Source organism: Solanum lycopersicum, chromosome 2 (genome assembly GCF_036512215.1).
Source record: "Solanum lycopersicum chromosome 2, SLM_r2.1".
In the NCBI taxonomy this organism is placed as follows: domain Eukaryota; kingdom Viridiplantae; phylum Streptophyta; class Magnoliopsida; order Solanales; family Solanaceae; genus Solanum; species Solanum lycopersicum.
Window position 1 is genome coordinate 68,033,001 of NC_090801.1, and position 17,088 is coordinate 68,050,088.

At 34.8% G+C, this 17,088-nt stretch overlaps 3 protein-coding genes across 4 annotated transcripts; 1 reads left to right on the top strand and 2 right to left on the bottom strand.

The window, feature by feature from the left end:
* Positions 1 to 1,470: 1,470 nt before the first annotated feature.
* On the bottom strand, positions 1,471 to 4,684 carry LOC101258020 (BTB/POZ domain-containing protein At5g66560). The gene is made up of 4 exons (XM_004232028.5): positions 3,893 to 4,684; positions 3,745 to 3,814; positions 2,394 to 3,665; positions 1,471 to 2,305 (listed from the first exon to the last, which is right to left on the bottom strand). The coding sequence occupies exons 1-4, from the start codon at positions 3,931 to 3,933 to the stop codon at positions 1,733 to 1,735; spliced, it is 1,956 nt and encodes a 651-aa protein (XP_004232076.1). The 5' UTR covers positions 3,934 to 4,684; the 3' UTR covers positions 1,471 to 1,732.
* Positions 4,685 to 8,335: 3,651 nt separating this feature from the next.
* Positions 8,336 to 14,283, bottom strand: LOC101257719 (NASP-related protein sim3). Of its 2 annotated transcripts, none has more exons than XM_004232027.5 (6): positions 13,685 to 14,283; positions 12,561 to 12,808; positions 10,756 to 10,956; positions 9,356 to 9,446; positions 8,933 to 9,203; positions 8,336 to 8,852 (listed from the first exon to the last, which is right to left on the bottom strand). In XM_004232027.5, the coding sequence occupies exons 1-6, from the start codon at positions 13,957 to 13,959 to the stop codon at positions 8,520 to 8,522; spliced, it is 1,419 nt and encodes a 472-aa protein (XP_004232075.1). In that variant the 5' UTR covers positions 13,960 to 14,283; the 3' UTR covers positions 8,336 to 8,519. The 2 variants fall into 2 exon arrangements, with proteins under 2 accessions (XP_004232075.1, XP_010316172.1); XM_010317870.4 differs by having other exon boundaries at positions 10,756 to 10,950; positions 13,685 to 14,093.
* Positions 14,284 to 16,271: 1,988 nt separating this feature from the next.
* On the top strand, positions 16,272 to 17,079 carry LOC101257421 (uncharacterized). Its single transcript, XM_004232026.5, has one exon. It carries the CDS (start codon positions 16,444 to 16,446, stop codon positions 16,930 to 16,932), a length of 489 nt encoding a protein of 162 aa, XP_004232074.1. The 5' UTR covers positions 16,272 to 16,443; the 3' UTR covers positions 16,933 to 17,079.
* Positions 17,080 to 17,088: the final 9 nt, after the last annotated feature.

Consider the following 17,088-nt stretch of genomic DNA (forward strand, 5'->3'; position numbering starts at 1 on the left):
CACGAATACTCTTTTTAATTTATAATCGATTTTTTGCAAAAAAAAATTGTCGAGTTTAATGAAAATATGTGTTTAGACTGTGGATATTTTTTATTGGAAGTATGACCTTTTGAAGGCCAAGTATCAGGCATTTTTGCCTCAAGTAGACATAAATGACTAACAACCAAAATATCAATTGAAGAAAAATTTGAGAATAATCTGAACAGTACACAGAACATTTTTCTTTTTAGGTATCTGACTTTTAGATATAAATATTAACTTAATGTCTTTGACTTGATTGTAAATAATAATTTTGTTATTTTACTGATTAGAATTATATGATGACAGATGGTTGTTAGGTTTTATTTGTCCTAAATTTCTTACCATAAATAGGTTTTTCTTTTAGAAAAAGGTTTTGGATTGACTAATTCTTTTCTTGTAGGAAAAGTTCTTAGGTAGTCTTAAGGGCTTTGAGAGTTTTGGTTAGAGGGAGAATTTGTGGGTCACAAGTTTGATATGTTATCACTTGTGTAAACCTCCCATGTATTCCGAGTGAACTGGTTGAGGTTGTTTCCCTCTGTATTTTGTACTCTCATATTTATAGTGGATTGCTCATCTTCTTTGTGGACGTAGATTGATTGACTGAACCACGTTAAATCTTTGCGTCTTTTGGTATATTTTCTCGTTGTCTTCTTACTCGTGGTCTTTGAGGTTTGCTTTGCTAGGATGACCAAAAGTTATATTGTTTTTTCTTTCTGTTAATATACATGGCATTGTTTGATTTGATAATTAAATTTACATGTTTGAAAAATATGTAAAGCTATTACTCACAATAATTAATGTAGCACTTCTCATAAATAAAACTTTTAGCCCATATTTAACAGCTAGCTCTAGCTCTCTAATATGTACTCCAGTACATAATTTTTGCTAATGGAATGACCAAACCAAGAGTAAATTTCTTTAGTTTCACTGCACAAATTAGGATTCATTTTTTTTTTATCTTTCTACGATCTCTATTATTCTGTTTACCTTCTTTCATAAAGTTCAAGTGAAGTGTTGGTTCTCAGTGGTGCATGATAAAATAATTGAGCTGCTTTTCGATTAGCAAAGGCAAATGAGAAAGAGAAATTGTTTTAAAAGGAGAAGAAACACTTTATCCTTCTTTAATGAAAGGGATTCGTTCGACACATCTTTTCAGGCCAGCAATGCTCATTTTGTTGCATTATGACATAATGCCGAACTGTTGGGCCACCCGATCATTAAACAGTCCAACACGAATTTCTCTCTCCATCAAAGTTTTTTAGTACTATGCACTCTTTAATTTTGCTGTCCAATTAAAACTCCAAATTCCCAAGGTAAGTGAACTCTATTAGTATATATATATAAAGCTACTTCAAATTTCATCAAAATATAAAGTAGTTCATCATCATAGTCAGATTAGTAGATACGTGGAGTATTATACGTAGTAGTTTCCCACCTAATTAAGAGCAATTTTTAAGGAAGTGGTGAAATTCAAATTTTCAAACACGTTACATTACTGAATTTAATTCTCCAACTACCGTGTTTTTCCTTTGTCATCATTGAGAGCTAAATATAGAAAACCGCAACAACTTACAAACAAAAAAGAATCTGTTCACTAAAGAATGGAGTAGTAAGTTGGGAACAAATTTCTCAATTACGGCACAACAGATGTGTTATAATTTAAAACTAAAAGTAGAGACCATTAGGTAGTAGAAAGAAATTGATTTGTTTCTTATTGTTGATGACGCTGTCCCCGTCCTTTCTTGGCCTCCACAACCGTTGGCTCATGCGAGTCACATACTTGTGTCTTGAATTTACATCCCAACTTCTTTCTCCACCCACCTCCTCCTTCTCTGCTGCCTACCTTATCTATCTTCTGGATTACTTTCTTCATTGAGGAGCATTCGCGCTCAAGTTCTTGTACTCGCGTCCTCATGCTATCCATATCCAACCGTAGCACTTGATTCTCCCTCACTGTTTTCCTCCACGTGCTACGACCTTCCTGTGCACGTCCCATTCCAACTACTCCTGTCATTTCCTCTTGCTCCCCACCTTCACCCTCCTCTTCCCTCACGTCCATAATTGACAGCCGCGGGATTTCTTCTGGATTCACATCGGCGACCATAAGAGTTCCGGCGATTGCCTGCCGGAGTTGGAGTTGTTCGAAGAATAGTACCTGAACTACGGCTCTAAGTGGAAGCCGTTCATTCTGAGCTGCGTGTGTACACGCCTCTAGTGTTAACTTTTGGCAATCCATAACTCCGCATATTTGCTCCCTCTCCGCTTCCGATATCCATGGATGCGCCTGCATAAGGAATTAAGTTAACAATATTAAACACAAATGATAGAACTAAAAAAGTGAATAACTTCTATAATTAAGAAAATGTCATTACCTTGAGATACACATCGACAGCTCTGTAAAGGCCATCATCAAAGAGTCTTGCTTGGTCCGGCAATGCAACAGCTAATTCACAGAATTTTTCCGGTAGTAAATTATTATCAGAGGCTATTTCTGATAAGTAACCGTCAATTAACTTGCCGACTAACATTAGCGCCGTGGATCTGACACTGATGTTTTCTTCTTCGCCTTGAATTCTAGCGGTAGACCTCTCTTCCAATCCGGTTAAAAAATATCCTAATATTCTCTCCACACAAGCGACATCGTATAACGTTTCATTCAGATAAGAGTAGCTTGGAATGAGAAGATCGTCTAATGTGGCGTGCTCCAGTTGAGATCCGATTTTCCGCTCTAGTGCAGCTCGAGCAGCTTCCGAAGCATTTAGTATGTTTGCTGTTCTCAATAAGCCGAAGAGAATCCTTGTGGTTGTTGAAGTTCTTGAGCTAATCTCTGTAGGAAGGTTGGTAATTACAGTCTCCAAAAGCTCTCTCTGTTCATTCTCCGATGGTATCGAAGACGACGATGTCTTCCTACTTGAGCGTGAAATTCCTGGAATGTACTTCTTCGCATAATACATTAGACAGCTCTCGATAACTTCTGAACACAAATCTCTACTTTTCATTGCAGAAATCAAACGCTTGAACAAAGGCAAGCTCAAGTGCCCTAGCTCTTCGAACCATGAATCCATACCACCTCCTCTGTTGGCACCTTTACGGCGAGTACTTGCTTCAACTCCATTTCCAGGGCCGTGATCATTCACCGGCCAGCCAAAGAGAGACGGATCGGCAGCTGAAGCTCTAACAGCAACGGCATCAATGCATCTCTGAACAATGCCGAGTGTTTCTGCTAACGGCAAGATGTTTTTGCACGAGTTTAGGGTTCTAATGGAGTCCTTAATACTCTTTAGCACTGTCTGTGAAAGAAACCTCTCCGTCTTGGAAATGAGGTTATCCTCAGAGTACTCTTCAGTCATCTCCAAGTACTCACCCGCACAGCGGAGTGGAGCAACGTTCAATGCAGACAACTCGATTTTCACACCATAACAGAACTTGGCAGCCGTCTCAAATGTCTCTGAACCTCCCGGGAAATCAGGGAACGAAATACAGTATTGCTGGTCCTCCTCATTATCCTCTTCTTCTTCAATCTCCTCATCACCATCACAATCGTTGTCTCGTTCAGCAGATTTTTGGATTTTACTGCTACTTGCATTTGTCTCTTGCTCTGTTATCATTTCATGAAGCTTTCTACTTTTTGACATCAGGGGAAACTGAAACAACCGACACAAAAATAAACAAACACATATTTATCATTTCAGAATCTATTCATTCAACACACAACTGACCAACCTTGTGAAGATGGAAGGTCATATCTTCAACTTCAATGATGATATCACTGGGTAATCCTGTAGTACAAAACCTGTAAAACAGTGAATCTGAGTTAACAATACGTGAAGAAGAAGAAGAAGAAAATGGAAAATATACTATTGTTACTCACCATGCTTGGCCTTTGGTGGTGGGGTGCTCCGTGTGCGCCATTTTTCTTCAATGTAACAAAGAAAGTTGAAACTTCAGTTTATCTTTCACCAAGGAAGTCGGACTATGATAGATCCATGAAGATAAGGTGTTTGTAAGAAAGTCTAGGTGAAATGATTATGTAGGTTGAAAAACAGCAAAAAGATATACTGATGATGATGAAATTGATGTGTTTTCTTTTCCAAAAATCTCTGTCTTCAAACTTGTACCCACTTTCCTTTTGATGATGAATCAGATCAGAATCTTCTTTTTTCTCTCTCTAGGGTTTGAAGGAAGAAGAGGAAAGCTTGGTGGAGGATTCAAAAAGCACTTTGAAAATCCACTTTGTAAGAATACACACAAGCAGGAAAAATTATTACTGTCATCATTAAATTGTTCCCTTTTTTCTCTGTTTATAAGCAACAAAAACACACTTTGCTTGCCAACTATCGTTATTGCTTTTCTGCATCAACACTACCCTATTATATTACTATAATGTATTTGGGTGGGCCTAATTAGAGATTATAATCATACGCAACTTGATTAAAGGAGTATTCACGTTGTTGTCATAATTAACATTTAAATTTACTTTGTTTCATTGGACGGGTATGTTTGATTATACATGAATCGTATCTCATTTTCAAATTAATTGAAACAAACATATATACGAGATCTCTACTTGAAGAAAGATCAATCTCATCCACTTCGCCACACACGTTTGATAGTAATAAGTCAATGGAGTCAAAAAGTTAAAAAGAAGACTAATGCAACAACCGATTTCAAATCAAGATTATGGAGTTATAATGACTTAAATATGGATGGTCCCAAAAGGGGCCTCCAGCTAAAGGTGGCCCATATATGCTGTGTCCAGTTATCGTACCTTTTAAGGATCCATGACAATTTGAATTTTACTCAATATAAAGCCCACATTTACTGCTCAAATCAAATTAAAAAATAAATAGCACAACAAATTTATAACAGCTTGAGAGCAATTTGACACTCTAGAGTTTGGTAGCTCACATGTATACCGTGATATAATTCAATTTCACTTTTGATTTCTTACCTTATATTCAATATTTGTATTAAAACATCGATTAATTTTGATTTTCTTACTGCATAGTCTTCTTCAATGTGGAAACCAAAGTTTGGTTGGAAAACTGAGACGTGAAAATTTTAAAAATGGGCAACTGCCTGCCATTAATTAAAACATACCTATATTTATTAGTAGGGCAATAAATGGTGTCGACTTTATGAGGTCCACGTAAAGAGAGGTTGCTCAATATTAATTCTTCTATCTAACATTTCAAATTCAAAATAAATAACACGACAATAATATATTCTATTTAAATATTAGTATAACGAAGACAGGAGATCTGATTTTTATATTATGGTACTCTTTTAATTATTTGATCTTACTGCAGATGGTGATGACTTTAAATGGTGCAAATTGCAGACGTTTGCTAAACAACTAAACATTCTCTTACAAAGACTCAACGTGAAAATATAATTGATTTAATCTGTTTAAATTTGGAATAGTTAATAACTCATTGATGTTTATTAACTCGATCTATTTTGTACATCAAATTCAACTCATCTAAAAACTAATTAAGCTAGTATCTGATTCATTGTTTAACTCATCTCACCTTAATACATTTCTGCACTTACCTATTTAACATTCCTAATCATAATATTAAAATGCTACTACTATAAAAAAGACACATTATTTTATACAAGTGCATCCATGGAATGTCCTCCCCTAAAACTATCCATGTTCCAAAGTGAATGACAATAAAATGCCATGATTATAGCCATATTAGGTGGGCATTCTTTAATATTAAGTGACTAATAATAGGACTATAAGTTGACATTTGCCTTTAAGGAAGATGCTCAATTGACACTCGATTGATCGAACTGGTCCCACGATGTCCAAATATTCATATCATAGCCCATGTGGCCTAGGTGAAAAATAAATAATGATAGGCTCAACCTCTATATGTATAAATCTAAAAGGCAAAAACTCAAATCTTCCATATATATTAATTTATATACATTAGATAAATAGATTACCAATGTAATAAATCAAATACTAAAATTTCTAATTTTGAACCTATAATATTCAAATTCAAAAGTGAATTTGAGAAATGGAGGCAGAAAGGCCAAAACATTACTAGCTTCTTGAGAATAATAAAGAAAAAACCCAAAAGCGGCACAAAACCCACGATTAATTACTTATATTTATTGAATAAATAAAAATTTACAAAACACCCTGCACAAGGTTAAAAGAAGACTCAATTCTGGAAAACAAAATTTATTTTACAACTTCGTAAGCAAATTAGAGTGTTCGGTCAATGTGTATTGACCTTAAAATTCGCATTATTTGTATTAATTTATTACAAATGACTGTTATTATATATTATATAATTGATTAATAATACACTTTATTTATTGGTCTCCAGTAGCAGTTTAGCTATTACCCAACGGCATCATCGCCTCGTTGAGTACCTGAAAAACAACAATTATTTTGAAATCAATCAACGATTTTAGATAAACTTTCTCACATTATCGATTCAAATCTACGTAGTAGAATAATTGTCAATATACACTGATCCTTATAAATCAGCTTTAACTTATTTTTTGTTTAATATGATGATAATGATGTGAGTCGGACTTAAATGAAGTGCGAATCTAGTTAATATTATGGTTTTTCGAATCTAAGGATTAAAAAAAGTACTGTTTGATAAGATTAAATCTATAAGCACCATCATTGCTTGTCTCCACCCCAACAAATAAATCACTTTTTTGAAAATGAAGTATCTAGAGAAACGAAGAAATAAATTATAGCTTAAAATTTCGAATCGTTTTCAATAGAAAAAGTATGAACAAAATTGTCAAAAGCTGTAAACACTAGAATTTCCGGTGTCTTCGGATAGTTATTTAAAAATATATATATTAAAAAGAAAAACTTTAGGAGAGAATTTCCTCTTCCTTTTTTTTAGTTGGCACTTGACATATAATGAGACCATCACAAATTAAAGGTCTACCAAACTCTTGAATAAACAAAATAAAAAGTGGCAGTGTACTACTTTCCTATTGAAGCGTAATTTTAAAAGAAAAAATCAAACTTTTTTATACTTAATATTTACATTAAATCATTCAAGTTGAATCGTGACGTTAAGTTATATTCATTCTAGATTTGTGTATATACCTGCTGTGGTGGTGGTGGGATCACATTCGTTTTGGGTAACAGTTTGTTTGTTTTGGGTGATGGTCTGAGAAGAGGGCATGACAACTCCAGGCCAAGGACGACAATTACAATGATTGCCTTGTTGGATGCTACCATAGAGGGTGTTCAAATGTTTACCACACCCACCCCAGGAGTACTTGCCGCATTTTTTGCAGTCAACTCTATAACACATTTTCTCTGTCTCACAACTCTGGACCAATCCACTATAAAAACAAGTTCCATCAACTTTGGTGGTAACGACCAATCGTTAAAAGTTCCTTTGATGGTATCGTATTGGTTCTTTCTGTATTCACCTAAAATGTTTTTCCTAGACAAAGTTACTAGGGACTTTTGTTAGCCCTAGGGTACCACATTGGCATTTGGTGTTTGTCTGCTTCCATACTATCATCAGACAAGACATGCTATTACTATATGGTTCTCAGCACTAAATCAATATTGCTTAAGAGCATCTTTAGAAGTATATAAACGACACAGAGCAGGTTTACTTCACATGAAAGTGCGCTTACTGTCGGAAACATTCGTACGACTTACCTGCCAGAGGAATGTTGTCTTACAATATTCTACCACTGAATTGTCTTTTATTTTCCCTACCCAAATATATTCTCGAATAACATCACAACATATTATGCATAATGGTGGTGTCTAGACGCACTCGTCAATTAATCCATGAAATACCCACTACTCTCGACCCACCAAGCAACGAAAAGATCACCTAATGTCACTTCGACTGAAATAAACTTCTGTTCAAAGCAAAGATGAATAGCAAACTAAGCCTAAAAAAAAGGTCATGTTATTTTGAAGCATAATGTCTGTTAAATGATGTGAAAGAAGAACAAATTCTTGCTCACAGATAACCAAAAATTTACTGGAAGAAGTACGCATAGGTGAACGACTGTTAATTTCAAAAAGGTAGAGTTATAAATAAATACACAAATGTATAAAATACTTACCACTTTGCATGATGGTTAATTAGCAGATTTTCAGAACCAATTAGACAGTGGTTACTTGTTCAATTACTGGTCTGCCAGCACAGCTATCATTTCGTTCAAAGAAGTAATCAACTTCTGAGTCTTTACGTAGATTATATATATATATATATATATATATATATATATATATATATATATATATATATATATATATATATATATAAACATACTGCAGAAGAAGCAAAGCAACACATACTGAATAGTCAACATGCATACAAGGTAATTAATTTAAGGAAATAAACTGATGCGATCTGTGGCAACACACTTCCCAGCTAACCAACAGAGAATGCAACAAACTAAGGTAATCCACCAATGTTATCAATAAGCTAAATTGAAATGTTAACCGTAACTTAATTGAAGCACCAACAATACATGCTTTAAGAGGCAGTGCCATCTCCATTATCTGACGGCTGCTCAGATGCAGGTTTTTTCGCTGGACTAGATTCTGTGGTTGTGTTTAGATGCACCCTCTTGACTCCTCTTCCAACTACTCCAAGATGGGTTATTCCAGCTGCACCATTTGTGTGGGCAGTGGAAACAGTTGGAGAGTCAAAACTTCCGCTACCACTGGTACCAACACCCATCTGTGAGGAGTTCACAGCTACAGAAGCATCAGCATTCTCTAGACTTCTTGCTTTCGCAGACACCATTCCCAAAATATCGGAGAGGATAGATGATGGATTTGACATACACTGCTGCAAATCTTCAAGCTGCAAGTGGAAGAGTCACAATTATAAAATAAGAAAGAACTAAGACATTACTAAAGATTCATCTGGTGATTGATACTTGCCTTCTTCTCCAATTCTGCAGAAAGTTCAGTGAGCGTTTCAACTTCAGCTTCTTTAGCAGATACAGAGTCAGACTGTGATATACTGGAAGACTGTCTCGCAATCTGATCTACATCGGTAGTAGCTAATCTTTCTGTTGATTCTGACAAAAGCTTTATTTCCTCAGTGAGTCTCTGCAGCCGCGACTTGCAAGTTAAAATAGCTTTTTGGCAGTATGGTATGGCTTCCTGATGCTTAGAACCAATTTCCAGGCATAAGCATATCCTAAAGTTGCTGTAATACAGTTAAGATCACAAGGCAAGGAAGAGGAAGCAACACTTAAATGTTGGCACTTAAAGAAATCATTATAAAGACTTAACTAATTAGATGTAGGTCAGAAAACAATCCCCTTAATTTAAAGATAAGTTACATGTTACTAAGGATACAGCGCAGCAATATGGCGACTGTCAGGTTCAACCAAGCGTTCCAAAATGGATAATGCCTTCAGGTAATCACTAAGGGAAGTTTCAATATCCTCTGCAAAAGGAAAAGGACAACATTTACAAATCTAATAGCATGTGAAGAAGAGAAATAAACATTTTGTTTCTACTAAAAAGGCAACTAAAGGTCCAAATCATTTGCATTTGGTTTGATCAGTTTGTTTAGGTCATTTTTATTTCAATTATTAAATCCATTTCCAGTCACCTAATATTTTCAAAAAGAATTCATTGAAAAAGCAGCGCATAACAATCTAGAATGTGAATACAAGATTCCAACTAAAAATGCTAGCAAATTGTTGAGCTAGATTTTAATAGGAGGAACAGGGGCTTCGTAACTCATAGTCATGTAATATTGCTCAGATCCTCTAAAATTGTCATCACACCCATATGCCCTCCCATTAGAGGATCCAACATGGGTACAGTGGCATTTTGGAGGATACAAGCAACATAGATCGTGTCCCTCTTATCTCTCGGTCGCGGCTTGAAGTTCCACCAGTGTGTCAAGTCACTAACATCACTTCTCCATCCTTGCTCACCCCAATATTTGCCTCCAATGCCTCTCAATCTATCAGTCACTTCCTCGATCTCAGTCCACCTCTCAACACAGCATGTTCCACAACATCTAAAACTCACTGATGATAAAACTAGAGTTCACCTCCATTTCATGTCTGTACTCAGATTACACCCCTCAATCTACCAGTCACTCCCTCGATCTCAGTCCACCTCTCAACACAGCATGTTCCACAACATCTATAACTCACTGATGATAAAACTAGAGTTCACCTCCGTTTCATATGTCTGATTACACCCCCTCGTTTTGCACATGTAGATAAGAAATTTTTTAGAACACAAACAGTCTCTATCTATCTCACTCTCTTGATAATAGAGGTCCCGGGCCAACATGTTTGCGCCTCAAGTAATTCACCCGATACTTGCTACATCCCACCACCACAAGTATATTAGATAACTGTCACCAAAACTTAGACGGGTGGACAGAAATTACCTAGCATTTTTTTAGTTAGACCTCACCTTTTAATACTTTGAACAGTCATCCTTTTATCCAGTTCCTACAGTTATTTCCATTGTTTCGAACAGTTTTGAGTTAGAGAAACTATTTGCAGCTTGGGATTGCAATTCAAAACAACCAAAATGCTGGAATATAATCAACTGAGTTATTCATTGAGATGACAATTTACGTATTAGTCTGGTTAACAGTACATATTTTAGTTAACAAGACAATAAGTGGTTGATAGACCAATGGACATTTCAACTTCCCATACAAAAAATAAGTGTCTGACGTCACTATTCTAATGAGGTAATGGAAGTATTGTTTAATGGAGACAAACCTCTTTCCAAGGCTACCTCAGCCAAAGCTGATAATACATCCACTTTTTCCATTGTGTCACCAGCGTGCTTTTCAGCAATTGCCCTTGCAACATCTAACAGTTTCCAGGCTAAATCCAGGTCAGTTTCATCCTCATCACCTTCAGCCAAGTCCTCGTCATCACTTTCTTCTTCATCTCCTTCATCTTCGTTTTCCTCTGCAGCTGTCTCATAACAGTGTAAGCCACAACAAGAACTATCATATCTAAAGAGGATAACTGATCTCAATTAGTGACAAAATAGTTGCACGTAGCTGATTTCTATTAGCAGGAAAACAGCAGCAGCACATCTTTACATTTCTATAATATATCTTTCCAGAAACTTCTTTATAAAGGACGGAGCAGTAATCAGTATTTAACTAAAACTGACATATATTGTAGGCGATTGCACATGACTCTATAGCAACTCATATATTTATGTGAATCAACTGGGTACACTAAATTTCCTCTCCGCATCCCCCACCCCCCAAAAATATAAAATTGTAACAGACTGTGTCTTTATAGAAAGATGTGCAGTAAGAAAAAGAACCATGGTCATTCAAACCAAAAATGAGAAGCTAAGAGCCTGTCTCTTAGGAATGAAGTGCACATTTACAGAAAATATAAATATTACCAAACATATATGAATCTAGAACTTCTTTACAAGGATATATGAATTTAGTTCTTATAACATTGCAGTGCCATTAAAGCCACTAGTTTCAATGTCCAGTGTACAATTGACACAAACTAAAATTGAACATCTTTAAAATATTATGTCAACAAGGTCACAGACACATGATTTTGGATGCATAATTGATTTCTAACTTCCACAACTATATAATTTTGAGGAAAAAAAGAATTAATTTGCAACATGCAATTCCATAATTAGTTACTCTAAAATGTATTAAGAGAGAAAAAGAGAGAAGCTCAAAATGAGAAGTTGTAGAAGAATAGAACTCATATACCAGATAGAGAAAGAAAAGTCATTGTTTGAAAAAATGAAGAATCGAAAGAAACAGGGAACTGGAAGCAGTAAAAGGTGAGATTTTACAAACTCAATAAATGAAGTAGACAACGGATAAAGAGAATGTCAAATGCTGATGGGAAGGAGTAATCGCACTAAAATGGCAGGAAACTCTCTCTCTCTCTCTCTCTCTCCTACATAACCTTTAAAGTGAAGTTCAAAATGAATTGTTTTTGCTGGATCAATTGCTCACTCTTTTTTGTTCTATAACCATGATGTACAGGCCAGATTGTGCACACCTCGACTAATTTCACAAGGGTTGCTACTAGAATAGCTATACCTCTGAGAAATTCACTTTTTTTAATCACTTTGTTCCTGGCTTTTAAAGTGATGGACTTCGGAGAAGCTCAATGTTCACCCAAGAAGTGATAAACATTTTTTGTGACACTATATTCCTCACTTCTAAAGTGATGGTCTTTGAAGAAGCTCATTAAGACCCATGAAGTGATGAAGTTTTCTTTACCTTCTATCTGGATCAGTAATCCCACTAGGCCAAGCCATTTTTTTGTGATTACTCTGTTCCTCACTTCTAAAGTGATGGTCTTTGAAGAAGCTAATCGATTCACCATGAGGTGATAAAGTCCTTGCTTCACATTACTATGTTGCTAAATATATTTTTATGACACATTTTGCGTCGATGCTAATTTTGGTAACTACTTAGCAAACTCTTCAATTCAGTTATTATGTTTTGAGATAATGTCACTAATAGAAAGCACGAGTAATGTTGTTGAAAATCAAATGAGAATATAATGCAAAGGAATCTAACCATCATCTTCTACTTTTTCCTTTCCATTCGAACTTCCACCAGGTTCAGCAGTGCTTGAAATAGAAGACTCACAACTAACAACACTTTTAACAGAGCCGTCTCTATTAGAATCTTGTTGAGACCCGCTGTCCTTTTTTGGCAAAGAAACCAAAGGATCAGCCTCATCCTGAGCTTTGTACAGCAAAGCACACCCATATTTATAATATGCATTGATACATTCAGGAGCAAGTTCACCAAAATGTGCGACCCTGAATTTTTTTCAAAAGAAATCCATGTGAAACGAGAATTACTAGAAATGGCATAATAATAAAGTTAATATATAGGGAGAGAAAAACTCTAAAACTATGCATATTGTATGACGCAAAGAACAACAATGCCCTAGAAACAACTTGAAGAACTCTTGAAATATTTCCTTTCTACCCACGCATTCATGTAACAATGAAAGTTAAATACAAGTAAACCAACAGCATTGCAATTGTAACAGAAGAAAGAAATGAAGGTGCATAATGTGCAGAGACATGGATAGTAATTCCAATTTCAATCGGTCCACTAAAAAGCTTGGAAACAGATGTCCATGCTGTCTTTAGCTATAGAAGATCGCACCAGCAAAAGCCAAGAGTCCACGAGGGCTTGTAAATCTCAACCCTATACTTCATGTCTGCAACTCAATCATTCCCAAATGGAAAGGATTTGAACAGCACACAAAAAAAAAGTACTTTTTCCCGTTTTTGCGCAGTGCAGCTTCATAAGCAAGTAAAGTAAATGTATGAAGAAATTAATTATCTGATAATCACTCAAAAGAGTCTGTACTGTATCTATGTATTAGTGCCATGTTAACGAGATATTCTGCACATCAAAACTAAACCACAAAAAAATTCCAAAATCGCTTGAAAGATGAACCACTCAACCACCCGGAGTAAATTAAACCCGGAACCGTAATATCTTTACCGCCTTATTACCAAAGACGCCTAAAGATCTTTTTTTTTTTTTTTTACATTTCCATCAACAACAATTAACTCGAAAGAAACTAATCAAACAGTTTCAAACAAAATAAAACAAGCAAACAGTTAAATTTCCTTGATATTAAAAAGAAAGGTGCGGAAATGAAACTGGTAAACCCTAACCGAATTTCCAGGGCACGGCTAAAGCATTCTACGGCTTCTCCATAATCTCCATCTTCAGATGCCTTGGAGCCTTTTACCACTAACTCATCCGCGTACTCCAGAGATTTTTCACGGTTAACATCAGAAGTAACCGCAGAACTCTCCGCATTATTATTATTGTTGTTGCAAGTTGATTCTGTGCCTCCCTGAACACCAGATTCGATGGTGGCGTTCACCGAGTTCTGGTTTTGCTCCGCCGTAGGGCTTGTTACTGAAATTACTGCTTCCTCAGCCATCGTCTCTTTGATTAGAAATAGCTACTCTAAGCGGAAATTTTATAAGCCCTTGATTTTCCCTCTCTTTTGAACCCAAAGGAAAAACCCGTGTGGCGCACAAACGTAGTAGTATAAATTTCATGTTGAGAAACAACGACGCCGTTTGAGTGACCCGAGAAGAACATAACTCTCCAATTATTTTATTTTTTTTAATTATTATTCGATCATGCAATAAATTAGAAACAAAATCAAATTTATATTTGCAATTTATATATACAAGTAAAACAAAAAATACAATATTGAAGAGTATATCAATTATAAATGTATAAACATAAGTTAAATCATAATGAATGACATTAACGCACATTCTCTATATAAGTTTTTTTTCTATTTTTTGATTTTCTTTTTTTTTTTAATTCGAAATCAAATCCAAAAGTCAAATAAAATAAATTATTAAACCATAAATAAATGAAAAAATCAATCTAACTTAAAATTCAATTTGATTTGATTTTTTGAATTAATCCAAACAATGCACACCTTAAGTCACTATTAAAAAATTATTTAAAACAAAAAAGATGATACAAATGAAAAAGGAAAATTCTATATAACAGTAAACTAATAACCTAAAATTAATAGAGTAGTTAGGGTTTGATTTAATTATGCTCTATAGCAAACTTTTGCAAGAAATTGTCAGGCGTCTCTTTCCCAAATATCTCGCTCGCCACTCTCCTCCAATCTCTCGCTCGTTTCCTCACTTTTTATACAAACACAAGTGTATAAAAATTGTTTCTAATTGTATAAAGCAGAGAAATTTATATAAATACATATATTTTTGTTCCCCTCTCTCCCCTCTTACAAAACTCGCTCGCCACTCTCCCAAATCTCGCTCGCCACCCTCGCCTTTCTCACTCATACAAACAGAAGCGAAGTGTATAAATTGTGTTTCTATTTGTATAAAGTGTGAGAAAAATTGTTTATACACATGCAAGTATATATATTTTCGTCCTATACATTTTTAATTATACACTAAAAGTACTCTCCTGCTCAGTTTCTTTTGTCTTTCTTGTTTTATATAATTTTCAGTATCTAATTTCTCTCTTTCTCGTTTTATACAATTCGATTCAATTGTATATTCCTTGTCAAGTATCTTTTGTCTTTCTCTCTTTCCCATTTTATACAAATTCAAATTGTATATAATCGTTCTATACATTTATAATAATACAATTCGTTTTATACACTTCGTTTTTATACAGTTCTCTGTCCAAGTGTCTTTCTCTTTCTTGTTTTATACACTTGTCTTATACAATTTGCTTCAACTGTATATGTATAACAAATTATACAGTTTCTATGTTTGCTATAGAGCGCAATTATGCAATCTTTGCTATAGCATACAAATATGAATTTTTTATTTACTATATGTGAAAGTTGCCCAATGAAAAAATAATAATTAGAAGTTGTAAAAGTGAGTTTTTGGCCAAAATCATCTCTAAAATATTATCAAAACTTAAAGTACATTTTTGTGTTATATAAATGAACAAAAAACATTTCTAAACTATCGAAAAAGTTGCAAGATTTATCCTTTTGTCTATTTTTTTAAAAGAAACTCGCCCCAACAAAAAGTGTGTTAAGTTGAACTAATATATGTACATATGGTGAAGCAAATCAAGTTAGGTGCTTTTTTAAATTTTTTGAAATTGAGGTTTTAAATTATATTCAGACAAAATATGTTCAAATTCTAAATATTCTTTGGAAAAAACAAATACTGTTCCAACTTAAAAAATTTCAAATAAAATAATTATTTTTTCATTTTAATAACTACACATACGTAATTTCACTAAATTTCCAGCATTTCTATACATTGTATAAAATATGAACTTTGTATATATATATATATTATATACCCCTCAACATTTTACTAAAGAAAATCTCTGAATAGTTGGATGTGATATATTTGAAATTATTTTTTACATAATCTTTCTAACATTCGGAACGTAATATGTGAATATTTTAAAATTTATGTATTGCAAGTCAATTTACTTGATGATGCAAAAAACATACTCTATAAATTAACAACACTTGAAATTTATATTCAAGGTTCATTTCCTATCCATACTCTTATTTTTTTTAGGTAACTTTAATCTTTTCGTCGCCAAGACGTGATTAAATTAAAAAAATATATTTTTTCATTGGTTCAATCAGTTTGGTAACAAAAATATGTTAAAGGTTGATTCTTGTTATTTTTTGGATAGTATAAAAATATTTTTTACTCACTTAGATAATATCAAGGTGTACATTATATCTGAGTCATGGTTAAGGAATATTTTAGCCAAAAACTCTTGTAAAAGAAGCCAATAACATTTATTTTTAATTTTCTGGTCCGAGTTTTAATTAATTTATTTATTTGTATTTCTCTTGTCCGTTCAAAAAAAATCAGTCCACACACTTCTTTGTGATTGTGGTGTCAAGGAGTGCAGACTTCATTTTGATTGTACAGAGAGCATAGCCATGTCTTCCACAACTACTTCACTTACAGTAAGGACTTACCCACCCCGTTGTGTGCTAAATGCAAACACAAATCCCCCTACCAAACAGGCAGCGGTGGCTCTCCGGGGGCGGAGGCAGTTGATCTCTCTGGTGACGGCGACAACGGTAGTGAAAGCGCTGGAGATGCCGTCCAAGGCTGCGGACATTGGCCTCTTTGGACTGAGAAAGAAGCTTAAGAAAGTAGAAGATGAGGCAGAAGAATTAGTGAAGGAGGGATTCGAGGCGGCAGACAAGGGAATTGCAGCGGCAGAGAAGGGAATTGAAGCGGCGGAGAAAGGATTACTGACGGCTGAGAAGGGGATTGAAGCAGCGGAGGAGAAGATCGAGAGTACAGTAAGTTTCGGTGGGTTGGCGCAAGCTGGAGCGGTGGCCGGAGCTGAATTTGTCGGAGTTTTGATTGCCGGAGCTGTAGTCAATGGTATTTTAGGACCTGAACCTCAAAAATCTTGAAGAGTTTATTGCTTGTCATACAATTTTTCATTGTTGTTATTTGCAAATTAAGTTTGATCTGTGTTTAGCTAAATTCAAAGCATGATCAATTCTATTAGTGTAACAATTAATCCTGTTATATAATATGTATTGATAAATTATTTAACATGTCAGGGT